At 41.0% G+C, this 14,182-nt stretch overlaps 1 protein-coding gene across 1 annotated transcript in view; it reads left to right on the top strand.

The window, feature by feature from the left end:
* Positions 1–688: 688 nt before the first annotated feature.
* Positions 689–14,182, top strand: part of obscna (obscurin, cytoskeletal calmodulin and titin-interacting RhoGEF a) — a 42,905-nt gene continuing 29,411 nt past the window's right edge. The window contains exons 1-23 of the mRNA XM_061033571.1: positions 689–911; positions 2,193–2,280; positions 2,377–2,643; positions 3,953–4,114; positions 4,327–4,431; positions 4,531–4,797; positions 4,926–5,195; positions 6,038–6,304; positions 6,413–6,676; positions 6,786–7,052; positions 7,131–7,400; positions 7,515–7,781; positions 7,977–8,243; positions 9,153–9,425; positions 9,510–9,773; positions 9,912–10,178; positions 10,595–10,861; positions 10,944–11,213; positions 11,522–11,788; positions 11,937–12,212; positions 12,637–12,903; positions 13,012–13,038; positions 13,832–14,098. Of these exons, the coding sequence (XP_060889554.1) occupies positions 2,241–2,280; positions 2,377–2,643; positions 3,953–4,114; positions 4,327–4,431; positions 4,531–4,797; positions 4,926–5,195; positions 6,038–6,304; positions 6,413–6,676; positions 6,786–7,052; positions 7,131–7,400; positions 7,515–7,781; positions 7,977–8,243; positions 9,153–9,425; positions 9,510–9,773; positions 9,912–10,178; positions 10,595–10,861; positions 10,944–11,213; positions 11,522–11,788; positions 11,937–12,212; positions 12,637–12,903; positions 13,012–13,038; positions 13,832–14,098 (5,158 nt within the window). The 5' untranslated portion in view covers positions 689–911; positions 2,193–2,240. The remainder of the gene's footprint in view (positions 912–2,192; positions 2,281–2,376; positions 2,644–3,952; positions 4,115–4,326; positions 4,432–4,530; positions 4,798–4,925; positions 5,196–6,037; positions 6,305–6,412; positions 6,677–6,785; positions 7,053–7,130; positions 7,401–7,514; positions 7,782–7,976; positions 8,244–9,152; positions 9,426–9,509; positions 9,774–9,911; positions 10,179–10,594; positions 10,862–10,943; positions 11,214–11,521; positions 11,789–11,936; positions 12,213–12,636; positions 12,904–13,011; positions 13,039–13,831; positions 14,099–14,182) is intronic.

Genomic DNA, 14,182 nt, shown 5'->3' with positions numbered 1-14,182 from the left:
AGATGCACTTGCATTCTTCTGCTGTGTTCAATTATAATCTGCCTCATGTGTTTGCAGCGTACTCTTAATGTTTTCTTGGCTTTTCTCTGTTGACGTCTGGGCCCCTTGTATGGAGAGCTCAGCCATCAACGGTAGCAGACTTACTCTGATGTCAAGGGAATGGGATATGATGATTAATATTTAGTGACCTTTTAAGTAAAGCAGTGGTGGAAACTCCCTTTGGAGATGTTTGATCTCTTTAAACTAAGATTTAGGACACAGAAGATATGGTAAACAGCATGTGATTAAATACATCCTCTATGACTGTCTTGTACCACTTGTTTTAGTAAAAGGGGTCTGATATATCTGCCCAAGCAACCTGCAAGTAAATATAATTGTGTTTATGACGTCCACATCCTCATGTTTCATATAGGTAACACATGCTATCATGTCTCTCCCTCATTCATTCACAGCAGAAAACCATCAAACACACTGAGCCTATTGTATACATTATGATTGTTTCTGATTGCTCCATTGATGCTGTGCATGAGTTGCCTCTCATCATTAAAGCCATAGCTATCTTTGTGCTCATACTGACAGAAGGCTATTTTGGAGGTTAGTATGTGGGGAGAGATATGTCAGCTGTTCAGCACTACCCTCAATCAAAGTGAGAAAAAAAAAGGGAAAGCACCATAGGCTGTCTGCTTTGGGGACTGGGCGAAACTTGGGAATGCTCTCCTTTGGCTAAATGTTTGTTGTTAATTTGAAAGGCTTTGTGAGAAACAAGACAAGACCCCGGACAGATCTGCTTGCTATGGTGGATTTTTTTATCAACCTTTTTGTCCCGGTCAAGGTGTCGTGTCTTTGCTATCGATGAAACAAAAGGGCATGGAAGGATTTTCTTTGAAAGGAAATACCTGTGTCATTTGAAGGTAGGTGCATCGCTGCATGTGATCTGGTTTGTGTTGAGTTGTGTTCTTGTGATATTTTGGTGTTTTTACTCGTCATGTCTTTGCATTTTTTTAATGATAGGCTACATGTTAGTTTCATAAAAGGTCAAAGTATTATTGGGTTTCCTATATTTCTCTCGCACTTCTTTCACTTTTTTCAATAGATTTAAAATAAGTATTCTTTTATTACTATTATTTGTTTTTACAAGTCATGTTGGAGAGGATCTCAAGTATACTTCATTTAGATAATGGTTTGCAAATTCAGTGTTGTTGTATGACACGTTAAGAAATTGAAGCTGGTGGGCAATAGGAGCTTCAATGACCCTCCTCACTCAAACAACCTAATGCCTTTAATGATAGTGGGAGGAGCCAGCTTTCGAAAAGCATTTCAAGATCTCAAATATCATATCAATCAGTTTAGTAATTGGCAGTTCTGATCTGTCTTTTATAGCTACCCCTTCCTCTCAGTTCAGTGCATGCAGATTGATGAAGCTGGCATCACAGCTGAGTCTATATTGGTGCTGCTGAGCTCAGCCAAGTGAGGTGACAGAGATTACTCTGCTCTTCATTACTGTGGAGGACTGGCATGCCATCACAGGGATCAACCGCATGAGCTTGATGCCATGTGTATCCATTTTCACAATGTTACCATTTTTGAAGCGATGGTTTGTATCTTAATTTGCCTGAGAGGAATATATTTTTGCACAAAGCGTACAAAACAAGCACAGGGCATGTACTGCAACAAGTTATTTACAGAACACTATCGATGTACCTGAAAGAAGCGCACAAGCACTGAGAGTTCATGAAGTGTGAATGATTTTGTGGAAGATGATGGCTAAATGGGAATATCCTTTAGAGCTGTGTTCCCAATCTTTTTTTCTTGGAGAGCTCCCCCCCTAGTATCTGAAAAGTTGAGTCCCTGCCCCGGGACTAACATGAAAACTATTAAAAATAAACTTAAATTTTAATAGTTTTCACTGATAAAATCCTGTCAGAATATTCCAACACACTTGTTCTTACCAAAAGACCTTTGTATAGGCTACATTTCCCAGTAGTATTTTAATATGATTATATTTGTAATGTGCAAATCTAATTTTTAAAACCTAAGGACAGAGCCTCGCAAACCCCCTAGGGGGGCCCGGACCCTAGGTTTGGAATCAGTGCTTTTGAATTAGAGATAGTGCTCTTAACTATCTTGTGTGCCAGACCATTACCTTTTATATTTTGCTCATTATAGTTGTAGTCCTTCTGTGATAATTGCAGTATTAAGCAACAACAACCCTAAATCAAACTGAGAGAAGAGCTGGAGCCATGGGGGAGAGTATACCTGGAGGAATAGTTGCTGCTGCAAGTAAGTTCTCGTCTTACAAAAGTTTGTAATGTTTAGGTATTTGAAATAGAAAATACCTCTTGATTCTCTAATAATGTCTGTTTTACTGCGTGCTAGAGAACCGTCTGCAGGTGGTGAAGGGCTTGGAGGATGTAGAGGTGTGTGAATGTGAAAGCTGTCCCTTTGAGGTGACCCTGAACCTGTCCTACATCGAGGGTGTGTGGACCAGAGATGGGATGCAGCTGAAGTCCAAGCCTAACTGCCGAATCAGCACACACGGGAAGAAACACTCGCTCATACTGAAGAGGGTGGCTCTGGCAGACGCAGGCCTGTTCTCTTTTGAGGCCAACGGCATTCAGACCTTAGGCAGACTTACTGTCAGAGGTAAGAAAGTAAAAAAAGAGCACTACTTCTATGGCCAACATTTATACTTGTTTGACAGTTGGTCATGTGTTTGGGCCACAAACACGCCACAATAGATTATGTTTGTATTCATGGTCACTGATGAATCTGTGTGATCTATACAAGTTAACATTCTTTATTTTCTTATTGAAATATCTCAACGACTATCAAAAATTGCTTCTTATTTATTTTTATTTTCTCATGGCATTCTGTGCCTTTATTGGAGAGATAAGACAGTGGATAGAGTCGGAAATCACTCAAAAAGAGAGTAGAGAATGACATGCGGGAAAGGAGCCACAGTCCGGATTCAAACCTTGCCGCCCGCTTGGAGGACTACAGCCTCTATACATGGGGCGCGCGCTCTAACCACTGTGCCACCAGCGCCCCAATTGCTTCTAAATTTTGTCCAGGTTTTCAGAGAATAAATTGTGATATTTTTAAATATTTCATGCAATCTAACAAATGTTAGCATGCTAATACACTATGCTAAATTGATGAGCATGGAACACAAAATAACTGTTAGTGCTGTTAAATTGTGTCCAGGTGATTATTGTTCGTAGAGGATAAATATTTGAATTCCATGTTTGTGTGACAGTGTTTAAAAAAAAAAAGAAGGCTAAAAATTAAAGCATACTCTTTGGGGTGTCCCAAACTCAAATAATATCCAACATAAAATCCATACACCGGGAAAAAAATAAAATAAAATTCACAGAGAAATCCACACTAGTAGCTTAGGGACACAAGGAAGGTTTTGACATATTCCAAACTGACACAGTAGGGAAAAAACACAGAGACAAATTAGACACATTATCAAAACCACATGTGACAGACAAGACAGGTGAACTTGACAAGGCCAATCGAGGAGGAAAACACAGAAGGGCAGGAAGTCAAATGGAACACAGGGGAACAAACTACAAAATAAAACAAGAACTACAACTTGGCAACAAAACAAGGGGGAAAAAAACATAACGTGAGCAAATCATGACAGTTTTTTGTGTAAAACTGATAAATGTTAGCAAGCTTTTACCCTAAGCTTATTGGTGAACATGGAAAACATCAACATGTTGGTATTCTTAGTATGCTGATGTGAGCATTAATCTCAAATCACTTAAAACCAGAAATGGCCTCATAGACTTAGACATACACTGCCTTATCATCTTAAGGAATGAAAAAAAACTCAAATTCTTGTGAGAATGTCTTCATTGGACTATTGAATAGGGAAACTTGAATATACATTTTCTTAGGTTGCTTTAATTAAGTTTAAAGTAATTGTTTGGTTTCCTTCTGTCAGCAAGGGACATCCACATAGTGAAGGAGCTGGAGGATGTCGACACAGTGGAGCGTCAGCCTGTGAACTTCCTGTGTGAGGTCAACCAGGTAGACTTGGATGGTCGGTGGTACAGAGATGACTGCCGAATTCGACCTGGGGACAACATCAAAATAAGACATCAGGGTAAGAAACTAACCACATCGGCTTTACAGAAACTACAGAATACAGAGTATAAATACCCAAAACTACTTGCATCATAGTACACTCAACTTTGCCAAGAAGCCCTTTTTTTTGACGGGTCATAGTGCAGCAGGTGAAAACGTATAAAGAGGACATTTTAAAGCTTTCTAAATTCAATACATAAAACAAAGGATTTTTCTTTGATCTGATTGCAGGTGAATCTCACACCCTGATGTTCAAGTCAGTCAGGCCAGCGCATGCCGGAGAGATCAGATTCACTGCAGAGCGTGTCTCATCCTATGCAACTCTCACAGTACAAGGTGAGTCACAATAAAGGATATGTCCAATTTCAAATGGACCTATGATATTCAAGTCATCAAACCACTTGGGTATTACAACTCATTTTCCCCCTCCTACAGAGCTCCCAGTCCAAATACTGCGTCCTCTGAGGGTCAAGATAGCCATGTATCACCACAGAGGTCTGCTTGAGTGCCAGGTGTCACGGCCCAATGCTCAGGTCAGGTGGTACAAGAACAGGAAGGAACTCCTGCCCAGTAAGAAGTACCAGCTGATCAGCCAGGATGTCTACAGGCAGCTCACCATTGACAACGTCTGCTCCTCAGATGAGGACACCTACACCTGTGATGCAGGAGATGACGAGACCTCCTGTCAGCTTCTTGTGGAGGGTAAGATGCTGTCACTGTCATCATATCGGTCTCAATGTCAACCAAGAGTGTTCTTTTGTAATGTTTGAAAGATGTGAGCTTTTTCAGTACTGGTAGGTGTATTATGTGTATTATTGCTGTTCATGCAGAGCAGGCTATCAAAATAGTGCGGGGAATGAGCTCAGTGGAGGTGATGGAGCCGGAGCCAGCTCTGTTCCAAGTGGAGACCAGCCTGAAATCAGGAAGGCCCCCACGCTGGACCCTGAATGGTGAAGTGTTGGAACCCAGTGGAGCAGTGAACATTGACAGGGAAGGCACCCTCCACAGCCTCCTGCTCACCTCCACAGAAAGCTCCATGTCTGGCCCTGTGCTCTTTGTAGCTGGCAAGAGTCGTTCCACTGCTCAGCTTGTTGTCAAGGGTGAGTTAACTAAACCTGGTCTGAGAATAGAAAAAAAATCCTGTGGAATGAAACTTCAGAAAATAGAAGAACAGAATGTAGTTTTTGTTAAGCTTAATTCTGTAGGGGAGGTGTCAGATGAAGTGATTAACCTTATTGACTTTTAGCACTGCAAATATTCATGAAGAGTGATACAGATGACTGGTAAAAGACAACAGGGTGATATTTTTGTAAAAAAAAAAAAAAAAAAAAATGAAAGAAAATAACACTACTTAAAAAGCTATGTACACGATCAGCAAAGAGACAAGATGTACTTTATCCACAGGGAGCACCAACTTTGAAAACAGAACAGAAAGTTCCTAACAGGAGCTTTAACAAACACTTGTAGCTGCATAAATGTAAATTACAGTTTCTTATCAGACATCTGTTTAATGTTTGTGTTCTCTTTATTAATTCCCAATAGGAGATTTAAAATGAAATGTTGCTGTTGTGAGTAAGATAACATATGTCACTGACTTGAAAAAGTATTTAAAGGCTCTCATATCAACCTTATGTGGCAAAAACTTCCATATTATTGGGGCCAAGCTCTATCTATGTGTATCCTGGATGGGTGGTATGTCAGTACAGCAATATTTTTCTAACTTTTGAAAGCCACTTTGCAGTTAGATTGCATCCCCAAAAGCTGTGTCAGGGCTGTAAATGACTGTGTGAGCCCAGCAACAGACTGCCAACATTTCTGGACATACATACTTAAAAGTCATATATTCTTTGTGTGGTCCTTCAAAGGGCAAGGTTGGTAAGTGAATGAATATTTTACTTATAACAAGTGTCTCATAAATTTGCTTTGCCTTTCTGCCATCTAGAGCGTCAACTTCAGGTTACCCAACACTTGGACAATGTAGAGGTGAAGGAGAACAGCTCAGTGACTCTGAGCTGTAGGTTCGCTCCCTCTCCCAGGGTGGTGCGTTGGTTTAAAGGTCGCACAGCTCTGAAGACCTCCAACAAGTACAGCATGAGGAGAGAAGGGAAGCGAGCAGAGCTGACCATTCATGGCTTGACAGGGATGGATGCAGGACAGTACCGCTGTGTGGCAGGAGGTTCACAGAGTACAGCACATGTTAATGTAGAAGGTGAGTTCACCATTGATATTGAGAAGTTGTGTGGAAAACCTTTCTGTATAAAATTTTATTACAATAAATTCATTTATTTGGAAAATTAACTTCCTTTTTTTACAACAGTAAAAACCCTGAAGTTGGTGAAACACCTTGAACCCGTGGAAATTGAGGAGGATGGCATTGCCACATTCTCATGTGAGCTCAACTATGTGGTAGCCAACGTCGAGTGGCTGGTCAACAACATTCGCCTCTATTCTAACGCAATAAACCGGATCCAGCACATGGGCACTATGCACAGCCTCATAATCAAGAAGCTGCGGCCACAGCACAGCAGGGTCACCTTCAAAGCAGGCCTTCTCTCTGAGACAACCACCTTAAATGTCAAAGGTCAGCTAGGAGAATTATTAACATATATGATTGGAGTTTCTTCTACTTGTAATTCTATTTGTTTACTTCTGAGAGAAATTCATCCTTTGAATTGTAAATTTGACTCCAGAGCGCCCAGTGGTGTTCCTGAGGTCTTTGGAGGATGTATCAGGAGAGGAGCAAGGAGAAGTGTGTCTGCAGTGTGAAATTTCAAAAGAGACTGTGACCCCTGTTTGGAGGAAGGATGATATGGTCCTGACTGCGGATGATAAACATGAATTACTCCAGTTTGGGAAATCCATGGCGCTGATAATTCATTCCCTGAGCAAGGATGATGCTGGACAGTACACCTGTGATTTGGGCACCAGCCAGACTAAGGCGAAAGTAACTGTACATGGTGAGTGGGTTGGAAAAGTTTGGTATTTGGAGCGACCCTCGACAAGATGTAGTAACATTATGGAATATTTGTTTGCAGACTTACACATCACGATAATTCAGCGTATGAAGACAACATCTGTCCTGGAGGGTGAAAGCTGTACTTTTGACTGTCAACTCTCTCATGATCTCGATGATGAGCCTTCCTGGGTCATCAATGGCGAGGCGGTGGTCACAAATAGCCGTATCCAGGTTATCAACAATGGCCGCAAGTATCGGTTGTCCATAAGAGATGCTGTTTTGACTGACGCTGGAGACGTGATCTTCACCTTGAAAGATCTTAGCTGTAGGACTATGCTCTTTGTCAAAGGTAACTCGGATGAAATGATAAGCAGTTTCATTTCAAAACATGCTTTTCTTGCATATGTATTTGTGCATATAGTGTAAGTCTAAATATGACTTAATGTGATGTTCCTTTTTGTAGAGAAGCCGGTACATATCTTCAGGGAACTGTTGAATGTCAAGGCGGTGCCGGGCGAAGATGCAGAGCTGAGCTGTGAGATCACCAAACCAGATGTTACGATCCGTTGGCTGAAAAACGGCCATTTGATCAGGCAGAGTCCTAAGTATGAGATAAGTGTGGAGAAAAACCTGGCACGATTGTTGATCAAGAACACCACAATCAGAGACTCTGGAGAGTACTGCTGTGAGGCTGAAGGTGTGGCTTCACGAGCAAAGCTGGAGGTCAGAGGTAGGTGAGGGCTTCCAAAAATAGTTATTTAACTATTCAGCTGTTAATTGCACAATGTATTGTGTTTTGACTGTAGAGTGTTGTTTAAATTAGTGCTGCCTTCTATTTTTTGTCATGTTTTGCCAATGCTGATCTTCCACTGCATTACTAAATGTAAAACTTGACAACATTTCCCAACTTCCTTTTTCCTTACAGACCTCCAGCACACATTTGCGCGGGAGTTAAGGGAAACACAAGCAGAGGAAAAGGGTAAAGTGACCCTCGAGTGTGAGACTAGGCGGCCAGCCAAACGCGTGACCTGGCTGAAGGGCATGGTGGAGCTGAGGTCTGGGAGGAAGTATGTCATCAGGCAAAAAGGGGTCCTGCTGTCCCTGACCATCACCTGCCTGGAGAAATCAGACACAGACATTTACATATGTGATGTTGGCACCATGCAAAGCCGGGCACAGCTCACAGTGCAGGGTGAGGACGAAGCGGAGGGAACACTGGGCTTTGCATCATTGTTTTTAACTGTGTTCATTTTCAAACTGCTGGTACCAAAAGAAAGTTTGGTTAAATACAATGTGGCTGGAACAAATACGGAACAGTTTAACTGCCAATTCAGTTGTAATAGAGATTTAGGAATATATAAATGATAAATTGATTTACAAATTAAAATCTTAAGAATGACAAAAAGAATACACATGCAAGATCTCACATGGATTATATGGCTGAATAGAAGTTACTGACTCATAGCCAAATAAAAAGGAAATAATCATAGAAGTATTTTTTTCAAGGCTCTAAATTGTTCAACTCATTTATTTAATAAAAGTTACAACTATTACACAAATACTTGATATGAGCAAAATAGTGCATACTTACGCATAGCTAGGCTATAATTTTTTGCCAAAATGACCCAAAACAATAATGCTAGAGTTAAGACAGTATCTGCATCGTCACTACCTGGCTAGTGACTGGGGTGTGGGACCAGGTGACCTTTGCCCCCTTCATAATACTCAGGCTCCTGTTGAAGGTGGCAATGGTGTGTGGTGGCTAGTAAGGGCCATGTGGAGGTTATGTAACTTATGACTATAAGGATGAGGGGTTTCTTCAATGACTTTTCCTGTAAGCACTGTTCTTTAGGGTATTAGTATCTTGATTTCATCACATCACCAAAACCTTGCATACTAACCATGGCCACTAATGCTAGGCTACATTTTTTTCCAAAATGACCTCAAACTATGATGCTTAAGTTTTTTTTTATTATTGAATGTATGATAATGAAGATGCTTTTGAACTAATAAAAATGTTTATTAATTGTTCTAGACTTACTCTTTGTAAGGATTATGGGATTTTGTATCTATCTTTTCCATGTTTTCCATTTTGCTTCAGGGCAGAAGGTGTTGATCTTGGATGAGCTGGAGGATGTTGAGTGCCTAGAGGCCGACACTGTCACATTCAGGTGTCGAATTTGTCCAAGTGACTACATTGGGATAAAGTGGTACCTGGACGAGACCCTGTTGTACACCAATGAGCTCAATGAGATCCAGATGCTGCCTGGAGGCTACCACAGCCTCACATTTAGACAGCTTGCACGCAAAGACACCGGCACTATTTCGTTTGCTGCAGGGGACAAGAGATCGTATGCTTCGCTGCTGGTTCGAGGTGAGGCTTTCATTTTCCGGAGAGTTGTGTAATTTTTTGGTCACATTTAATTTGATTTTGGATTCACATCTTTTATTCTTCCAGAGAGGCGTCCCACCATCATTAAAGCACTGGAAGACTGTGAAGCTATTGAAGGAGGTGGTTTGGTTTTGTCTTGTGTGACCTCCAAGCCGTGTCACATCCTGTGGTACAAAGATGGCTGTCTGATGTGGAATTCCTCCAGGTATTTTGCCACTCGTTCTGGCTGCGAGGCCCGACTGACGATTCGGGAGGTCTGCAATAATGATGCTGGAGTGTATGAGTGCAGTGCAGGCTCTGTTACAACCAGGGCTGTTGTAACTGTCAAAGGTATGGAAAGCATTTAATACTTAATACTGACGAATATCAAAAGTGTAAAGGATGTCATCGATATATGAAAACACACAATTCTGCTTTTTATTGCTTGTTTTGTGACTTATGTTTCTCATCTTCATTGTCTGTTTTTAGCCATCCCAGCAGAGTTCACCCAGCCTCTAAAGGCCGTGGATTCCCAAGAGGGGGAGACAGTGACACTGACTTGTGAATACTCTCTGCCTGGGGTGCAGTACCACTGGTGGAGAGGTTTTGAGAGCATCAGGGCTGGAGACAAGTTCATGATGAAACAGAGAAAGACCATAAATTCCCTAACAATCAAAGCTGTGAAGCCTGTGGACTCAGGAGAATATTCTTGTCAGTGCAGGGATCACCGCACAACAGCAAGCCTCAAAGTACACGGTATGTCTCTTAACTTTTCTGTACCTTTATGTGCATTTTTTCATACCTAAGTTTACCAAGAGTCACTTTTATGCTCTTTAATCTCAACACATATTTGGGATTCACACTGAACTGTCACAGATTTGTTGTTGGTATTCAATCACATTTAGCCACTTGTCATGAACAGCAGCAAACAGAGGCAGTCACAAACACCTTTAAACTAGGACAAACAGAAAATAATCCCTCATTCTACTCTCAGATCTGCATACTTAAAGCAATTATTTGGTTTTGTAGCTCCTGTATGGAGCTGCAAATTAGCTAGCATAGTTTTTATTCATGGCACATCAATATTTAAACCAGTCGTGTGAATGAATCTCCCATTTCACATTGCTCCAAGCGCTATTTATTTAAAAAAATGATTGCCTTTTGTTTTCCAGCTGTTCCCATTACATTCATACAGCTTTTGAAGAACATGCAAGCAGAGGAGGGAGTCAATGTCATATTGCGCTGTGAACTGTCCAAACCTGGACTTCCAGTAGAATGGAGGAAGGGACAAGAGCTGTTGAAGAATGGGGTAAAGCACCAGATAAAGAAAAGAGAGACCACCCAGGAGCTTCTGATATGGAAGCCTTTGCCTGAGGACAGTGGGATCTACAGCTGTGTGTGTGCTGATCAGATGACATCTTCCACTGTCAAGATCACTGGTAGGTTGACGGCAGCAGTTTTGAGTATTCAAAATGAAAAATATAGTCGATGATTCTCTATAATTACTTATCTCACCACCAGCTCTTCCAGTCACCTTCAAGCAGAAGCTGAGGAACATGCAAATTGAGGAGGGCAACACAGCGACTTTACGCTGCGAGCTGTCCAAACCTGGTCAAAGTGTGGAGTGGAGGAAGTCAGGGAATGAACTAATAAGAAATGGAGAAAAATATCAACTGAGGCAGAGAGACATGCTGATCGAACTGAGGATCTATGATGTGACACTTGAGGACAGCGATATCTACACATGCATCTGTGAAAACATAGAGACCACTGCAACACTGACTGTAAATGGTGAGTGATTGTTTTAAGTTATTTAAAGCTCCTGTGAGGAACATTTGGTGTGTGACAATTTGGTGCCCCGTGTGGTCAAGGCTGCTTTTGTAATTAATAAAGAGACATCAATTTAAATTTAAGTTTAAAATCCAAACACAAGCGATGTTTCCTTTACCAAACAAGTAGGTCGGCGACAAAATTACACTATAGTGCAAAATATTAGGGTCACTCAAATTTCCCTTTAAATCTTCACTATAGTATTACAATTCTTTCTGTCCTGCCCTGTGACTCCTCTTATCTTCTCATGATCGCACTTCCTCTGTCAGCTCTTCCCATCACTTTCAAGCAAAAGCTGAAGAACCTCCAAGTGGAAGAGGGCCACAACATCACATTGTATTGTGAGGTTTCTAAACCTGGTGTCCCAGTTGAGTGGAGGCTTGGAGGAGATCTGTTGGAGAATGGAGAGAAGTACCAGATTAAGCAGAGGGACACCAACCTGGAATTGATCATCAGAGATGCTGATCCAGAGAATAGTGGAGTCTACACCTGTGTGTGCAGAGAGCAGAGGACTAAGGCAACCATTAAAGTTATTTGTATGTTGAATGTTTGCATACTCTTTTTTTTCTTTCCTTATTTACCCTATTTTGGAAATTTACAAAGTTGCCTGTACAGTGATTCTTAAATGTTTTAGCCTGTATTCTTCTGTGTATGTGTAAATAGTAACTGTTTCCGTGTCTATAGCGGTTCCTGCCACATTTAAAGTTAACCTGAAGAGCCAGGAAGCTGAGGAGGGGAAGAGTGTGACATTACACTGTGAGCTGTCAAAGAAGGGAGTCCCAGTTCAGTGGCAGAGAGCTGGTCAGTTGCTGACTGAAGAGATATTTCGAGAAAAATACAAGATGGAGCAAGCAGGAAAGACAGCTCAGATGACCATTTTCAATTTGCAACCCGAGGATGCTGGGAAATATGGCTGTGTCACAGGAGATGAGAAAACCACAGCTGAAGTCAAAGTGAAACGTAAGTTGGAAATGTCCACATCAGTCAAATAAATGACATACCTGTGTCCCATGTTAGCTGTGCATTACATTTAAACCAATGAATTTAATTTTCTGTCCTTGTAAATGTTAATATAGATGTAAGTTGTAACCCCTGATCTTTGAAAAGTCCCACTCAGCAGTTTTAGTATACCTTTATCATACTTAAGTTGTTCATTGTGTAGCAATACATATCTACGGATCACATTGGATTTAGATGTATAATCACACTTCATAATAGAGTTAAAATTCCATATCCCATACCTGATATTAAATTGTGAGATGTTTTAATCGCTTTGAGGAGACCAGAAGCAGACAAATGTAGGTATCACGTTCAGTTAGTGGATACGTCAGGTTGCCAGTCTATGAATTAATAATTCTGAGTCTATTCTAATAAACCCTCACAGCACTTCCTGTGTCATTCAAACGAGAGATCCAGAGCATGGAGGTGAAGGAAGGAGACAATGGAGTTTTCATCTGTGAGCTCTCCAAACCTGGAGCTCCAGTGGACTGGAGGAAAGGCAGAGCGATCCTTAAGCCTGGAGAGAAGTATGAGATGAAGCAGGAGGGACGTCTCACTAAACTGATCATCAACAATGTAGAGGAGAGTGATGCTGGCAAATATAGCTGCAAGACAAGAGACAGCCAATCAACTGCTGAGCTCACTGTACAAGGCAAGAGAAAAGTCAAATAATGTCTAATACCAGAAATTTCTGACTTATTCTTTTGTTAAGCAAAATTCTTCATCTTTTTTTATCTTATTTTCCGAATGTATGCAACAGAATCAGCTGAGCGCAGACGTCAACGAGGTCAGCTCTAGTGTAGTACAATAAAAAGACAGTAGATTTAGTGCGTGTTAGCACTGTGTGAACTCCATTTTGTCATTTCACTTAAGCTGAATTGGGTAATTACTTTTCCATATCTTTTCATTTCGTTTGTTGTCCTGCTTATTGCCAAATGTACAATACACTGTAATGTACATTTCTGCGCACAAGCTTGGTGAAAACATAAATGTAGAGTCATTTCATAAACATACATCCCAACAACGGTGACTAAACTCTAGTACTAGAATGAGCTTTAGTGTTTCATTTTTGTTTACTGTCTCGTGCCAGAGAAAAGTACTTATTTTGTGACTTGAGGACAGAAAATCACAGACTGTAATGGATTGTCATATAATCCATTCAACAGTTGAGTTTAAACTGAATGGTTTCTTGTGTTGGGAAATTAAATATAAGCATGACAGATTTTCTTCTCTGCACATCCCATCAACAATGAATCTTTCATGTGATATTCATTGAGTTCACTGTCATTGTTCAGATAAAGACGTGTGTTTCAAATCCAGTTTGTTGATATCTGCATAACCAGATTTTGTTAGTTTGTTTCCCCTTTAGCCGATTTTGTTCAGAAGAGCCTTAGTTTGTTTCTTGGTCAAGCTTTAAGATTTATGAATTATTAATCCAATACATTTTCTTAAAAGCCTGAGTCACTTGGCTATGGCTCAAGCATTGTATTGTTGCTTAGGTGGTACTGAAGGAGTCTTATTGTTGGCCGTTCGGTCCCTAGCCCTTCTTCTGACATGTCAAACATGTTCTCTGTGGATAGGTTTACCGCCAAGTTTTAAGTTGCCACTAATCGACCAGGAGGTGACTGAGGGCAACAGCGTGTTCCTGCACTGTGAGCTCGACAAACCTGCCCTCGCAGTGGAGTGGAGGAGAGGTACAGAGCTGCTGAGAAATGGAGACAAATACCAGATGAGGAAAAAGGACCTGCTGGTGGAAATGAAGATATCAGAGCTCAGTCTGGACGACACTGGAGATTATACCTGTATATGTGGAGATCAAAGGACCAAAGCTGTGGTCAAAGTAAATGGTGAGTACTTCAGAAGCAAACAGAACAGTTACATCAGGGCTTTCCAACTTCAACAGCAATAGGGCCACATAGTACAAGCTAAGG

The sequence above is a fragment of the Labrus mixtus genome, chromosome 3 (genome assembly GCF_963584025.1).
Source record: "Labrus mixtus chromosome 3, fLabMix1.1, whole genome shotgun sequence".
Lineage (NCBI taxonomy): Eukaryota > Metazoa > Chordata > Actinopteri > Labriformes > Labridae > Labrus > Labrus mixtus.
Note: the sequence above shows the minus strand (reverse complement) of the source record. Positions and strands in the feature narration are given on the sequence as shown.